The sequence below is a fragment of the Eleginops maclovinus genome, chromosome 14 (genome assembly GCF_036324505.1).
Source record: "Eleginops maclovinus isolate JMC-PN-2008 ecotype Puerto Natales chromosome 14, JC_Emac_rtc_rv5, whole genome shotgun sequence".
Lineage (NCBI taxonomy): Eukaryota > Metazoa > Chordata > Actinopteri > Perciformes > Eleginopidae > Eleginops > Eleginops maclovinus.
Window position 1 is genome coordinate 1647359 of NC_086362.1, and position 16024 is coordinate 1663382.

The following is a 16024-nucleotide window of genomic DNA, read 5'->3' on the forward strand; positions in this document are numbered from 1 at the left end:
AGCACCTTTAGCTCAACAAATACATTATTTATTTAAAGTATGTACCTGATTTCCTGGCTAACGTTTACTGTTTCCTCTTGGTTTCACTCTTAAAACTAATCTCAGCCAACAGTCTCCTAGCCGGGTGCTAAGTAGCATTAGCTGTTACCTGCGCAAAGCATCAATGAATTTAGCAAGATTTATTTCATTCTGACTAAGGATAATAATATGGAACTCCTTTAGCTCAATCAAACACATTTGATATGTCTTAATAGTACGTTTAGAAGTTAAGAGAAGTAGAAAAATTAAGAGTTTCGGATTTAACTATTAGCTTATACCTCCTTGTTCCAGAGTGCTAAGCTAACTATCCCCTGGCTAAAGCTTCATCTATTCTACATTAAAGTCAGTGGTGGAAATAGGATTCAGATTCTTTACTTATAAAATAAGTAATACCACATTGTACACATACTAAATATTAAGTACTGCATCGCGAATGGTACTTAAGTAGGCTTATGAAAATCTACTTAAAATGTAATGATTTTTGTTTTTTAAAATCAATATTTCAAAGTATTTTAAAACAAAAGCAGCAAATCTTCACATTTAGTTATCTGCTAACCCATCCATGGTTTAAGTTACTTAAATAACATGTTGGATGGTTTAATCTATACCAAAAAATCATATTTCAATAGTTTTCCTACGCCCAATCTGAATTGATAAAGTAACTTGTAAATACATCTGTAAAGTAATGCAGTGGAGTAAAAGGTACAAAATAAAACAAATATACATATATAAATAACCTGATGTGTTTGTTTTTATTATTATTATATTATTTAATGTCGGCCAAGACTTTAGCATTGTATGTTTAGTGATTTGATTATCTGCAATAGTCATGACAATATAACTTAACTGAATCTGAATTTAAGGGAGAGACAAAAGAGAGAGGGAGAGAGAGCTAGACAAAGACCTGGGGAGAGAGAGAGGGAGGGAGGGGGCAGTCTGTCATCACGTAGAGCCGGGGAGGAGAGGGGAGGGCCTGGGAAGGGAGGGGGAGTTCAACCGGTCTCTCCTCCCTCTGCTGCAGCGGCCATGCTGCTGTCCGTCTCCGTGCATCCCGGTCCGGTGTCTCCAGCCCCCGCGCCGCTGCATCCCTGAACCCTGGGTTAGCAGGACAGGCTCGGCTCGGTTGTAGCTGGTTAAGATCCACCGGAACCTGAACGCATCACCGGGAGGGGGAAGAGAAAGCCTCCATAGCAACAAACCGGTTTCACGGCATTATTGGTAGGTGCCTCCCTCTCCGTGTGTCAGCTCAGTTTAGCGGTGTTTGGGCGGATAGATGCAGAAAGTCAATTCATATTTAGACTCAGATGTGTTTTATGTATTTTAATGCACAAGCTTCTGTTTCGCTCGTGGCTGCAGGTGCATTTAATGTGCCTGCAGAAAATCAATGGATAATTCTCACTCTGGCCTTGCAGGACATTTAATTTCACTACAGCAAGATGGTTGTACTTCACTTGAAACACGTTTTGCATGATGCATTGAATACACAACATTAATAATGTGCACGCACAAGCTTTGGGAAGCAGATGGTAAACCTAAATGCAAGCTTGTGTTCAGTGTTCTTATTATATATATTTAGAGGTCTATCTTGTCAAATAAGCACTAGAAGGATAAAGTAAAAACGTGCATCACATAAAGATGAACACACAAAGCTCATAGGTGGTTTATAATCTGATGCACAGGCTCCTACTTTGTCTCTTGCTGCAGGTACATTTAATTGACTGCAGAAAATCAATGGACAGTTCTCACGCTGGCCTTGCAGGAAATTTAATTTCCTAAAAGCAAGATGGTTGTATTTCACTTTCAACTCATTCTGCATGTTTGCATTGAATGGGAAACATTAATAATGTGCATTAATGCTGCAAATTGATGGTGCACTATATGCAATTATGACTTCACTGCTGCTAAATTCAATATATTGAGAGATAATTGAAGGCTGAATGTGCAGGTTGTTGCAGGTCTATCTTGTCCAATAACCCTTTGATTGTCTTTTTTTTTTTGTGGCAGTGATGGAGGGATGTTGAGAGGAGGCTTGGGGTGTAATTTGGACAGAAACCCCAAAAACCATCAGGATAACCAGGACTATAAAACATTGTGCCAGGTGCAAAGCTCAAAATCTCTGGATCAAAGTATCAATGAAATACTTCTGTTTTAGGATTCTTCCATTGGAGAGTATTAACTGAAGTTGGATACCACTGGATTTACAAAGGTCACCTGATCCCCAGACAGATGCGAAGTCTGCTTCCTTTTTACTGATATTACAGAAACCTGTGCTAAACTAAACAGAAATACTGCGTGTCTCTGGAAAGGATTATAACAATATCCTGGCACAAGCAAAGGTCTACAAGGAAGTCATCAAGCTTAAGCTCAAGTTGTTCTTGCCGCTAGAAAGCAGGATCTGAAGATAGGAGGAATTGTTTTTCGTTGTTGGACGATGCGTGTGATGTAGCAGAGACTCTCTTGAACGCTCCGGTCCAGTTCCCTCACCATGTCTTTGAGTAAGACCCTCGAGCTGGAGCACTTCGACGAACGCGACAAGGTTCGCAGAGGACGCTCCACCCGAACCAAGAGAGATGACTCCACATCCGGTGGAGGCGGGGGGTCCGGCCCAAACTCCCGGGCCAGCAGCCTGGTCCCGAGCCCGGCCCACAGCGCCAATTGCAGCTACTACCGAACCAGGACCCTGCAGACGCTCACTTCGGAGAAACGGGCCAAAAAGGTCCGGTTTTATCGCAACGGAGACCGGTACTTCAAGGGTCTGGTGTACGCGGTGTCCAGCGACCGGTTCAGGAGCTTCGATGCGCTGCTGATGGAGCTAACGCGCTCTCTGGCGGATAACTTGCATCTGCCTCAAGGGGTGCGCTCGATCTACACGATAGATGGCGGGAAGAAGATCACCAGCATGGACGAGCTGATGGAAGGTAGGACTCAGAAACTCATCTGTATCGTGGGAAACATGTTCAGAAGAAGATCCAAACCACTGTCTGTACGCTACTTATACATCAAGGGTGCGGTTGCAACTAATGGTTATTTCTTATTCTTCTGGATCACATGCTTCCTTTGGTCGACAATTTGTCTGAAAAAATAGTAAACATTTCCAAGGTGATTTTTTCAAAGAAATTCACTTCAATTTAATGTAAAATTGTACAAATTCTCCATATTTAAGAAGGTAAAATAAGCAATTAGGGCCTTTTTTTTGCTAAAGAATAATCACTTAGCAGACTCTTAATTCCACCTCTCATAAAGGGTCACGTTATTTCCAAAAAAGCCACAGTTTGTTGCTTAATTGGATATATTTGAGTCCGGCTAGCTGCTTCCAGTCTTTATGCTAAGCTAAGCTAGTTAGCGGAGGCTTCAGGGCTGGGAATTATATTTACAATAAGTGCTTTTTTAAATATTAAGATGCAGTTGTACGTAGAAACAGGAACTGGATTTGAGATAAATGTCTTCTTGTCTCTTCCGCCATCGATCTATCGACTGATCCGTCCTCCTTACACTTCCTGTCTGTCCGTCTCCGTTGGGCAAACACTCACATTACTTATTGATGTGTGCACAAACAGAAGAGACAGAGTTTCCGTTGATAATTATTCACTAAAAAACATATATCTAAATCAGACTGCCTTTGCTCCCTTTAGCTGGAGGAAGTATGATGAGTCTGAGTAACAGCACTCAGCATCATTATTGATGTGCGACGGGTTGTAATGTCCTCTAACGAGCGTCAGAGCCAGGAAGCCGCTCGCTGTAATAAAGACAGATGCTTCCCTCAGAAAGGAATTAATAGACTCAGAGCAGGATGTGGAAACCGGTCAACTTCTCTGTGCAAACAAGGGGGAAAAGACACGGAGGCCTGCAGGGTTTTTAGATAGATTTAACCAACTAATCGGGGGGGGGATTACTATTATTGGTAATCTAGAAAGAAATTGGCACAATGAAACTAAGGTTGAGTTGCCATTTCTGCCTTTGAACCAGTATCCACGTTCTGGCTCTCTGGTCGACACAGACGGTGTTTCCTTTATTCAGTCGGTCAGGTATTTGAATAAAAACGCAGCGCAGGGCCGTCCTGCTGGTTTGAATAGCAAAGTGAAAGTCAGCACAGAGAGAGACAAGGTCACACACACATCACCTGCAGAGAGAGAGTGTGTGTGTGTGTGTGTGTGTGTGTGTGTGTGTGTGAGAGAGAGAGGTGTGTTTTTGAGGGTGACTCAGGCTGACAGGTTAGTGTGAGGTGAAAAGAGGACCGACAGACAGAAGGTATGCCGTTGTAACCATATAAGGTAAAACAGGAAATGACCGAGTTACTGTGCACTGATTGGCTGCAGGGCAAGTCTAATGATTTATGGTTTTAATAAACACTGCCCGGCCAAAGAAAAGGTCCCCAATCTGTGGGGGAAGTGCTATGAACTTGGGTTGCTGCAGTTGGTCCGTTCTAGGTTCAGAAACCCAAAGAATGAGGTCAGCTGACTCCCTGAATATACTGAAGGACCAGGTTATTCCATCCATGGATCTCTTCTCCCCTGATGGAGCGGGCATGTTCCAAGAGGACAATGCCAGGATCCATCGGGCTCAGATTGTGAAGGAGTGGTTCAGGGAGCATGAGACCTCATTTCACACATGGATCGGCCCCCACAGAGTCCAGACCTGAACCCCATTGAGGATCTTTGGGATGTGCTGGAGGAGACTTTGATCAGTGGTCCGAATCTCCCGTCATCAATACAAGATCAAAAATAAAAGCAGGACAGAAATAAATGTTGAGACGTTGCAGAAGCTCGTGGAAACGATGCCACAGAGAAGGCGTGCCGTGAAGCTGAAGGCGGTCCAACGGATATCAGAGTGTGTGACCTTGTTGTTGGCCGGGCAGAGTCTGTTGATCTGGATTCTTAGTGCAAATTGTGTCGTCTTTTTGTTAACTTAATTTATACATTTAGTTTTATTAATTGCAATTAAAAACAATATTCTGGTGGCTATTTTTAAACTAATTTGACTTTTTGAGGTTATTATTTTAGATAATTAATTCATTTGTTTTATTTTTTACCTCTTCTGTTGACGGTGTCTTTTGAATACTGTTTTTGCTTATTTGTTAAAATTTGTAATTTTTTTACAATATTTATTGCAAATTTTACCTCCTTTTGAAAAAATGTCTTGCAATTGTTTGTTTCCTGTAATTTCGTGAATATTTATTTTATTCATCCCCCTTCTTTACAGCCTTTGTTAGTTCATGCAGTAATATAAACTTCCTCTTCCGTCCCTCAGGTGAGTGCTACGTCTGCGCCTCCAACGAGCCATACCGTAAAGTGGACTACACCAAGATCTCCGTCCCGAGCTGGAAGCCGGGCGCCGCCACAGGACCGGGAGCCGCGAGCGCCAGCGGCCGGCCCGCCACGGCGTCCGCGGGGGTTTCAGCGAGCCCCGCCGGCCCCCCCAGGGAGCGACCCGAGGGCCGGGAGGGCCGCGAGAGCAAAGACTTCATCAAGCCCAAGCTGGTGACGGTGATCCGCAGCGGAGTGAAGCCTCGGAAGGCCGTGAGGATCCTGCTGAACAAGAAGACGGCACACAGCTTCAACCAGGTGCTCGCCGACATCACCGAGGCCATCAAGCTCGACTCGGGGGCCGTGAAGAGGCTCTACACGCTGGACGGGAAGCAGGTGAGGGGACCCTATGCTGGGAAAACTGGGAAAATCTGGATTAAAAAGCAGGGTAAAGCTCTTCAAACAATCATAGCTGCCCGGCTCTGTGATTGGTCAACCACTTAGAGATGTCCCGCCCCTTAGCCCATCATTCACAGGCTCTCTGTCCCCTCTGGAGGGAACACAGGGATTTTAGCCTCTGCAGACCATTTACATGCACTAAAACCTATAGAACACCCTACAGGAACACCGCAAACAGTAGAATATGGCCTCTCTAATTGAGGATGTTACTTTAATTGACAATCAAGATATTTGGTGTCAATATCTGTAGCTAAAGAAAGGGAAATAAATTACATACAAGTTCACTTTTTGGAAAGTTCCTGCTGGATTATCTGTAAATATCTGAAAGATTTCTGTATAAAAGGAGTGTGTTTAAGATGTTAGTCCTCTTGAAGTGTGAGGACTCTGAGTTCAGTCTCTTTTGAAGATTATTTTTCCATACTTTTAGTGAAACGTCTCCTTAAAGCCGTGAAGCCGAGACAGTCAGCTAAAGTTCATTTTTACCACTCTGAAACTCTTTTGTGCGAGTTAAGGACTGTGGATTTAAACATCCACACACACACCCACACACACACACCAGTGTTGTGCCAGTTCACAGCTTTTCTGAACTAGTTCAAGTTCAGTTCATACATGCTCAAAGTGAACAGTTCACGTTCAAAGTTCACAATTTTAATTCTGAACTAGTTCAAAGTTCAGTTCATTTCACTTTTTTCGTGAGATATTCAAATAAATACTTTTTTTCACACTACGAGCTAGAAATCACTATACGTTCTTTGAAACTGTTCATTGTAGACATTTGCTCATAACACTGCTATTGTTGGTTTCTTAACAGGTGCTGAAACTTGTAGCAATACAGACAAGATAGACCAGTTCTATACTTAGTGCAATGAAATCTACTAGCATTCAATTAAATAAAGAATATATAATAGGAAATATGAATATATGATTTGATATATATGATATTATATATACCTATGTGTGTGTATGAAATGAGCAAAACTCTTGAATTGCATTCACACTGGATGGATGTTTTAATTCAATGTGCCGTTTCAAATTCGAGAAGGACGTTGTCGATGTCCTAACTTGTTTTTGCTGCGCAGGTGGACACATCTTACACAGGAAGGAAAGAGTTTTGCCGTCGGGGTCTTGGTTTGCAAGAGTGTAAAATTGTTTTAAATGTTCGTGAGGAGAATCGGAGTCCGTCTCCGTGCCATCACTTCCACTAGCCATCTTGTTTTGGTTTTTTTTAAATCGCAGCGCTTTCTCTCACTCTCGTCATTGGTGTCTCTCTCTCTCTCTCTCTCTCTCTCTCTCTCTCTCTCTCTCTCTCTCTCTCTCTCTCTCTCTCTCTCTCTCTCTCTCTCTCTCTCTCTCTCTCTCTCTCTCTCTCTCTCTCTCTCTCTCTCTCTCTCTCTCTCTCTCTCTCTCTCTCTCTCTCTCTCTCTCTCTCTCTCTCTCTCTCTCTCTCTCTCTCTCTCTCTCTCTCTCTCTCTCTCTCTCTCTCTCTCTCTCTCTCTCTCTCTCTCTCTCTCTCTCTCTCTCTCTCTCTCTCTCTCTCTCTCTCTCTCTCTCTCTCTCTCTCTCTCTCTCTCTCTCTCTCTCTCTCTCTCTCTCTCTCTCTCTCTCTCTCTCTCTCTCTCTCTCTCTCTCTCTCTCTCTCTCTCTCTCTCTCGAGCCTCCAGCCCTCCGCGCTCTCGGCGTTGCTATGCCTAAGCCGCTCTGCTGCAATTCATCATGGGTAACGTTGTGCGGAAGCCAGTACGTTTCAACTATTCAACTCAACTATTCTCAGCCGGACACTACGTTGCCCGCAATGCATTGCGCATACAGTGCCAAAACTATCTCTGCGTTGATACATGATTTAAGCGCCACCTACAGGAGGGAGGAACTTTCTCTCTCGTTGCGTTTCAAAAGAGAAAACAGATGTCACACAGTTTTCAATGGAAAACAAATGCCAACGTTCATTTACAGTGATGTCTGCCGTTCATGACACATAATGTGAACTAATTCACGTTCAAGTTCTTTATTGAAAAATGTGTTGCGTTCAGTTCAACGTTCACGAAAAAATGAGCGTGTTCAATGAACGCGTTCTTTTGAACTCGTTCACGCACAACACTGACACACACACACTCTTTGAAGTTACAGATAAGGTTGTCGACTGTGACACAATGATGGTGTTGAGCTGAGGGAGAGCCTGTTGGGGCGTCGGTATGACTGGTTTCAGGATGTTGCAGTGAACGCATTGCAGATTAAAACACACACACACACACACACACACACACACACACACACACACACACACACACACACACACACACACACACACACACACACACACACACACACAAAAATACACAATAATCCTGTTTGCATATGTCAGATGTTGCTGTGTAATCGGCCTTGAAAAAGTGAAAGCAATGTTAGCTGCCTTCAAAATAAAAGCATCCATAACATTACAACTATATTTTTGGGATTTAAAAAAAACAAACCTTGTTGCATGAACTAAAATGTTATCTTTCAAACCTTTAAATATTTAATTATGGTATAAATTAATTTTCTGTGAAAAAAAACTGGTGTACTTTAAATGAAGACTTTTATTTTGAAGGCAGTGCTTCATAACGAGGGCTTTTATTCTCTGTCTTCCTCTGACGGCTTTCAGACTCAGTCAGTCTGAATGAAACTATGTCTGTCTGTCTGTGTGTGAGTGTGTGTGTGTGTGTGTGTGTGTGTGTGTGTGTGTGTGATGGGGTTTCTGTCTCGCTGCTTGAAGTGGCTGCACAAACTGAAAGGACGAAGGGAGGACACACACACACACAGACATTGCATTCAGTGTAATTACCATGGCAACCAGCCATCCAGTTACAACCTCCTTCTTGCTTCTCACAGCACACACACACACACACACACACACACACACACACACACACACACACACACACACACACACACACACACACACACACACACACACACACACACACACACACACACACACACACACACACACACAGTTCATGCATACACACTGTGAGAAAAATGTGAGAGGTGAGGTGTGAAGGACAGAATAAAGGGAGAGATGGAGGAGAAAGTTAATGTCACATGTACTAAATGTGTATGTGTGTGTGTGTGTGTGTGTGTGTGCAGCTGACCTGTCTGCAGGACTTCTTCGGGGATGACGATGTGTTCATGGCCTGTGGGCCGGAGAAGTTTCGCTACGCTCAGGACGACTTCGTGCTCACACACTGCAGCAGCAAAACACCGGCCTTTGTCAATGGTGGGACAAACACACACACACACACACACACACACACACACACACACACACACACACACACACACACACACACACACACACACACACACACACACTTTACTTCATACTTTTAATGACACTGTTCCTCCCCAGAGTGCAAATCAAAGGCATCTCGTCCCGCCCCTCCTCCAAAAACTACAACTCCCAAGACCCCTAGCAGCTCGGGCTTCTCCACAAAGACCCCCCCCAGAGGAGGCCTCCCCAGGGCCAAGTCTCCAGGCTCAGGTAGGAACCACTGCTCTAATAAACCCTAAAATGATGCTTTTATTTATTAAAGATTATGTTAACCAATCAGATACTTCCTCCTCTCGTGCGTAGCCAATGAGGCGTCAGGTGGGAGATCTTCCAGGACAAGCCACTCCCCCACCAGCCCTGGGGTCCCGCCGCAGCCTCAAGGTCATTATTTATTATTAATTGGTGTTACCTTATACATTTTTAGACTTCTAAACTATAGAATACACTCTCTGCTGCACTTTGATTTTAAACAAAAGGATCCCTAAATCTTCTTCATGTCCCTCCTCAGGTCTCTCCTCGTCGTGCCTCCTCCACAGACGTAAACGGGGAATCTGAGCAGCCCGAGGACACCCCTGTGGAAGGTGTGTGTGTGTATCTGAGTGTGTGTGTTTGATTGATTTTTATACAATCAATAAGTGTTTAAAGACTGAATGCCCCCGCCTCCTCCTCCTCCTCCTCCTCCTCCTCCTCACAGTGAACGGTAATCGCTCCGTTTCCTCCTCCATGATCAACGACAAGTACAAAGTTGGGAAGGTGATCGGGGACGGGAACTTCGCCGTGGTGAAGGAGTGTGTGGAGAGGTGAGAGGGGCATTTAAGAACATGCATTATGTTGTACACAGCCATGGCTTTTTAAGTAAGTATAAAGACTCAAAACAATAAGGACAAAGAAATCATTTCAAAATAAAATCCAGAGAAACAACTTAAAAAAACCAAGACGTTCACGAGAGATTCAGCGGTGCAGTTCTGCAGGTTTTGTAAATGGGAATTTTTTAATAGTCCATGTTTTTTATCAACAAATCACTTGATTCCAACTCACAAAACATCAAAATGAAGTAAAGAGTAACGAGTCACTTTAGTGAAGATATAATATCTTTCAAAGTTGATAGACTTACAGTTAAAGTCCGTTTGGATTCTCAGGGCGACGGGACAGGAGTATGCTCTGAAGATCATCGATAAAGCTCGCTGCTGTGGGAAGGTGACGCTCGTTTCTATTCCTATGTTTGAAATTATTTGGTCTTTTGTTGTAGTTTAGTCTGAAATGGATATTACTGTGTGTGTTTGTGTGTGTAGGAGCACCTGATAGAGAACGAGGTGGCCGTGTTGCGGCGGGTTCGCCATCCGAGCATCATCGAGTTAATAGAGGTGGACGAAACGCCGAGTCAGCTGTTCCTCGTCATGGAGCTCGTCAAGGTACGTCTTCTACTTCCTGTTTCCCTTTAGGGAATAGACTGGTGCAGGAATGAGTCCTAAAACCCAGGAATTGGTGACGTGAAGCGATGTGACCGTGCTGTATCTCCTTTATAGCCGTACGTTAGCCGCCCTTAGCTTAGCGGTGGTGTTATTTCAGTGATGATAGCTCCTCTCTCTCAGGGCGGGGATCTGTTCGACGCCATCACCTCCTCCACTAAGTACAGCGAGCGGGACTCCAGCGCCATGGTGTTCAACCTCTCCGGAGCCGTCAAGTACCTGCACCGCATGAACATCGTGCACCGGGACATCAAGCCAGAGAACCTGCTGGTACACACACACACACACACACACACACACACACACACACACACACACACACACACACACACACACACACACACACACACACACACACACACACACACACACACACACACACACTATAGTTGAGCATTAGAGACAGTAACTTGCGAGTAAAACATGTCTTGTTTATCTGCTTCAGCGTCACTGTGTGTTTAAAGGAGTAGTGTGTGGGTATTTACAGTGTGTGTGTGTGTGTGTGTGTGTGTGCCTCAGGTGTGTGAGTACCCAGATGGCACTAAGTCCCTGAAGCTCGGGGACTTCGGGTTGGCGACGGTGGTGGAGGGGCCGCTGTACACGGTGTGCGGGACGCCGACGTACGTCGCTCCGGAGATCATCGCAGAGACCGGGTGAGACAGACGTCAGTGTGTGTTCAGTGTGTGTTCAGTGTGTGTTCAGTGTGTGGAGATAAAGGTTTATACATGTATTAAATATCACCTCGTGTGTGTGTGTGTGTAGTTACGGTCTGAAGGTGGATATCTGGGCAGCGGGGGTCATCACCTACATCCTGCTGTGTGGATTCCCTCCTTTCAGAAGGTCGGTTTAAATAAAGTTTGGTCAATTTGTAGGATATTTATCCCTGTGATTGAAATGTTCAATGCCCAGTCTGCTCTGATTGGTTAGCTGGCTGGCTCTGTTGTGATTGGTCAACTGCTTAGAGATGTCCCGCCCCCTTAGCCTATCACGTCTGTGGTCTGTTTTTTGAAGCTGAATTACAGTGGGATTATGTCATTTTTTCCACATTTCTGATGATGATTAAAACAAAATATCAGTGTCTAAATATGTTCTAAAAGCACTTACAGTCAACCCTATAATATCTTTAAAAAATCTAAGTATTTGGTCAAAAATATTGTGATAATCCATATCATCCAGCCCTAAAACTTCAAGACAAATTCATTACAACAACTTACAGTTATTTTGTTTAAAATAGGTACCTTTTTGTTAGCTTTCCCCCAGAATTTAACCTTCATATAATATTAAATAAAACACAATGTTATTTTCCGCTCCTCAGTGAGAACAACGTGCAGGAGGAGCTGTTCGATCAGATCCTCCTGGGGAAGCTGGAGTTCCCGTCTCCGGACTGGGACGGCATCAGCCTCCCAGCCAAGGTAGGGATCACTCAGACGGATTAAAGACCGACTGCTGTGTGTTTTCACTGCGTGCTGCTGACTGTCACATGACCTGTTCCTCAGATGCTGATCAGTCAGATGCTGCAGGTGAACGTGGACACTCGCTTCACCGCAGAGGAAGTCCTGTCTCACCCCTGGGTGACGGTGAGAGTGGGATATAAATATGTAGTTTGAGTTTAATATCTTACTGAGCTGTCAGACTGAACCTGGTGTCGATGTGTTTTCAGGACGAGTCTCCTGCAGACTCCCACACTGTGAGCAGCGCTGAGGAGCAGACCAGTGGAGACGCACCGGAGCCACTGGAACCAGAGCAGGGATCCCCCATACTGGAAACCAAACAAATTCCCTCACCTATGGTCTGAAAACACATCACTTCATTGACGGGAGTTTGGAGTTTTATCCTCTGGAAGACTCACAAGCCATCAATGGTCTAGGATAGGGACCAGTTTACCCCTACTGGAAACCCAATGAGTTCTCTTCAATCTGAACTGGAACAAGTCAACCATTTCTTCTACTGGAAACCCAATAAGTTTCCCACTTCTGGTCAAGACTTGTCCAGGAAACCAGAGGATTTCCAACAAATCTGGTCTATAAATCATCCATTTTTGGAAACTAAAGGAGTCCTTTCTTCTGGAAGACTCATCAGACATCAATGGTCTATGGTAGACCCAGTTTTTGCTACTGGAAACCCAAGGAGTTCTCTTTAATCTGAACTAGAACAACTCCCTGTTTCTTTGACTGGAAACCCCCAAAAGATTCCCAATTCCGGTCAAGAATCTTCCAGCAAACCAGAGGATTTCCAAAAAAGAATCGTCCTAAAAAGCCCTTGTTTTGGAATACAAACCAGCCCACCACCACCAGTGTAGGATCGGGTCTCTTTACCCCTACTGGGCTCCCAATGACTTCTCCTACTTCTGAACTAGAAATCCCCAAAACATCCCCATTTCTAGTCATGAATGTTTCAGAAAACCAGAGCATTTTCCACAAATAGGGTCTAGAACTTGTCCCATTACCCTTAAATGTGGACTAGAACCTCTCCCCGTTTCTTCTACTGGGAAATCCTTCTTTAAATGTAATAATGAACCAGTTTCCCCAATCATTTATGTCATGGAAACCAATCAAACTCCTGAACCCTTGGTCTAGAAGTCCTCCTGTTTGTTCACCTTAAACCAAATGTGTTTCCTGCTCAAGTATCTCTGAAGACGTTCCACGATCAACCGGTTCTTCACCAATCGTCTGGGACGCATATCGTTTGCTTCACTGGAAACAAAACCAAGGTATTGATTTCGTATCCATCTTCTGGAAACAGCCTCTGGTGTAGAGCTGGTAATCCTGAAGACTTCAACACGTCTCTGCTGCTGAACTGGAAAGTATTTATTCTCCATCAAGAAATAGGGGCCTGTTTCCTTCTATCTGGACACTAACGGGTACTTGGAGGATCAAACCGTATCCACTTGGGACACTTCCTGTTTCAATACCCAGTGTCTCTTGGGACTGGACCCATTACCCTCACCTCCAGAGGGATTAAATCGACCAGGATGTCTTCCATTTCTTCTGGGAAACGTCCCATTTATCCTGCCTTTACCCGACCTGAAGGACGATTCTCACCCCTCCTGCAAACCCGAGAAGGTCTCTGAGTACTGTGCCTGTTTACGCTGCTGATAGTACCCTAAATCTCAGCCCTCACCTTAGATAGGTTCCATCCTTCAGACCCTGGCATCCTTCACTGGCTGTAGAGACAAGATGAGGCTCATTGTTTCTACGGATTATTCAGTCTTGATAATTGGACGATTAGTTTAATGGAAGATCTCAGCCAAAAGACTGAAGCAGAACGTCTAAGGGTCACATATTATTGCTGTTAAGTTCATTGGTTTAATTAATACACTATAAATTGGCAAATTGTGCTGCTTTTCCCCAAAGATTCCCCCAATATTTATTAAAAACGTTTTTTTTATGGAAAAATGTACCCTTGGTTTATGGTTGTAAAGATTCTTCCAATAAAAGTTAGTTAAAGGATGTTTTTTGGGGAAAGAACAAGAAAGAAACCCTAAAAACAAGGAGCCTCGTCTACATGAACTCCTCTCTCATCCCAAGTCTTCGTACTGTACTCAGAATAACTGAGACTTCTGAACCTCACATTTAAAAAAATAATCACCGACCTTTTAAAGGTGTTGAGCTGCAGTTTGACGGCTCCTCCCTCCTGCAGCGATGGGAGGGTAAACGTGTTGTAGATACTGTAAATACTCTCTGTCTGTCGGTGTCTGTGTGAGTCAGTGTTGAAGTAGGGAAACCGTAGCAGTTCTGAAAAAATAAAATACTACAATGAGAAGAAACTCACCATTAACGTGTGTCAGCAACCCGAAGAAACCCTTGTTTTTACCCCGAAAATAGTGTGTACACAGTGGGATGTTGTGGAAGTACTTTACCTATCATAATGTGATACTTCTGCTGCATTTCAGAGGGGATATGGTACTTTTCACTCCATTACGAGCTTTGGAAGGCTTTATTTCAGTCAAATTTTAAGTAAAATCTTATAAAACACAAAATAAATCTACCAACAAAACCTTGAATAGCATTTCCAAATTAATTTTAATTGACCAAATATTAATTACTGGGGGTTTGGGTATTTCTGTGCCAAGTATTGCCTAATATTTCCAGATTTCTGCTTTTAAAAGTGTCTTTTCTTTGTCTTAAATGACAGAAATCTGAATAAATATGAAGATCTGACAGTTCGACAATAGCATTTATATTTAATAACGTAATAGTATATCATTAAATATACTATATTAACTCACAGTTAACAATTTCTGCTTTGAATACTTACATTTCCTGCTTTTTTACCCAAATTGCCATCATTAATGGAGCAAATTAACTTCTAATTGTGTAAATTTATTATCTTTATTAATCCTTTTATTTATGCGAGAGTCCCTGAAAACTTCTGTGGAAAAAAACCTTTGAAAAAAAGTATTTTATCTCCTAGAAAATCAAGGTTTTCTGAGGGCTGCTGACCAACCGTAATGAAAGAGTTCCTACCTGTGAAGTCCATCTCGTAGCAACCGTCGCCCGGCAACAGCGGAATGTCATGGCGTTATGGGATGGAGCTCCTTCCTTATATGGTTGTAATGTCAATCATCCATCCACACATCCGTCATTCTGTCTGTTGAGGGAGAGAAAGGTGTGTGTGTGTGTGTGTGTGTGTGTGTGTGTGTGTGTGTGTGTGTGTGTGTGTGTGTGTGTGTGTGTGTGTGTGTGTGTAAATAAGTGTGTGAATGTTTGAATGGTACGTCTGCTTCAAAGACTTGAAATGATTGGTATTTTTTTCGGGATAAACGCGTCGACTCGATGCAGTGCTGTGACCTTACCGTGACCTTGCCCTTAGTACGACATTTCCATGGCCTTGACCTTATGGGCCACAGCCGCTGATTCAGAGTTTGGAAGGACGTCTGTCACTTAAAGCCACGAAAAATAACAAAAACTAAGATTAGATCACGAATTATATCTTTTTCGGTCAAATTTGTATAAAAAATGTCAGTTTCAGTCCCGAATTAATGCCTTTCAATATGTATTAAACACCAAATCACAGAACAGAGCGTTATGCTAATGACAGTAATGAATAATGACCTTATTTTGGGACGCTAGCGAGGTATTCAATGTTCAAGACAACACTACGGAAAGGCTAGCATTCGTAGGTCAAGTGATTGGCTAAGGGGCGGGTCATCTCTGAGCGGTTGACCAATCACAACAGAGCCGTGGGCTTGTGTATATATATTTGTGAGTACTTAGAACTAAAAATACTTCACTTCTGTTAATCAGCGGCTCGGCCTCCACCTTCTCTGCCTGCGATGAACCCTTTAGTCTTAATTCATGTCTCTTTGCTTTGAACCAAACCATGAGGAGCCTTCTGATGATGCACTGCAGCCCCCGGGACGACGCGCTCTGTTCTGCACTTCTAAAAATACGATTGTTGGATTTCTTGCAGAAAATGGTGTTAAAACATCCCTTTATGTCAATGAAATACGACTTCTTATGCTGTTGTATTTTCTTACATGCAGCGCTCATTCCCAAGACAAAGAT

At 43.5% G+C, this 16024-nt stretch overlaps 1 protein-coding gene across 1 annotated transcript; it reads left to right on the forward strand.

Moving 5' to 3' along the window:
• Positions 1–1066: 1066 nt before the first annotated feature.
• On the forward strand, positions 1067–15157 carry LOC134876158 (serine/threonine-protein kinase DCLK2-like). Its single transcript, XM_063901046.1, is given in 17 exon segments — positions 1067–1257; positions 2044–2957; positions 5287–5678; positions 8865–8994; positions 9127–9258; positions 9352–9407; positions 9409–9429; positions 9557–9629; positions 9743–9848; positions 10188–10245; positions 10341–10460; positions 10641–10787; positions 11037–11170; positions 11280–11357; positions 11833–11929; positions 12014–12094; positions 12178–15157. Coding segments are annotated over 16 exon segments (2193 nt in total). The 5' UTR covers positions 1067–1257; positions 2044–2524; the 3' UTR covers positions 12313–15157.
• Positions 15158–16024: the final 867 nt, after the last annotated feature.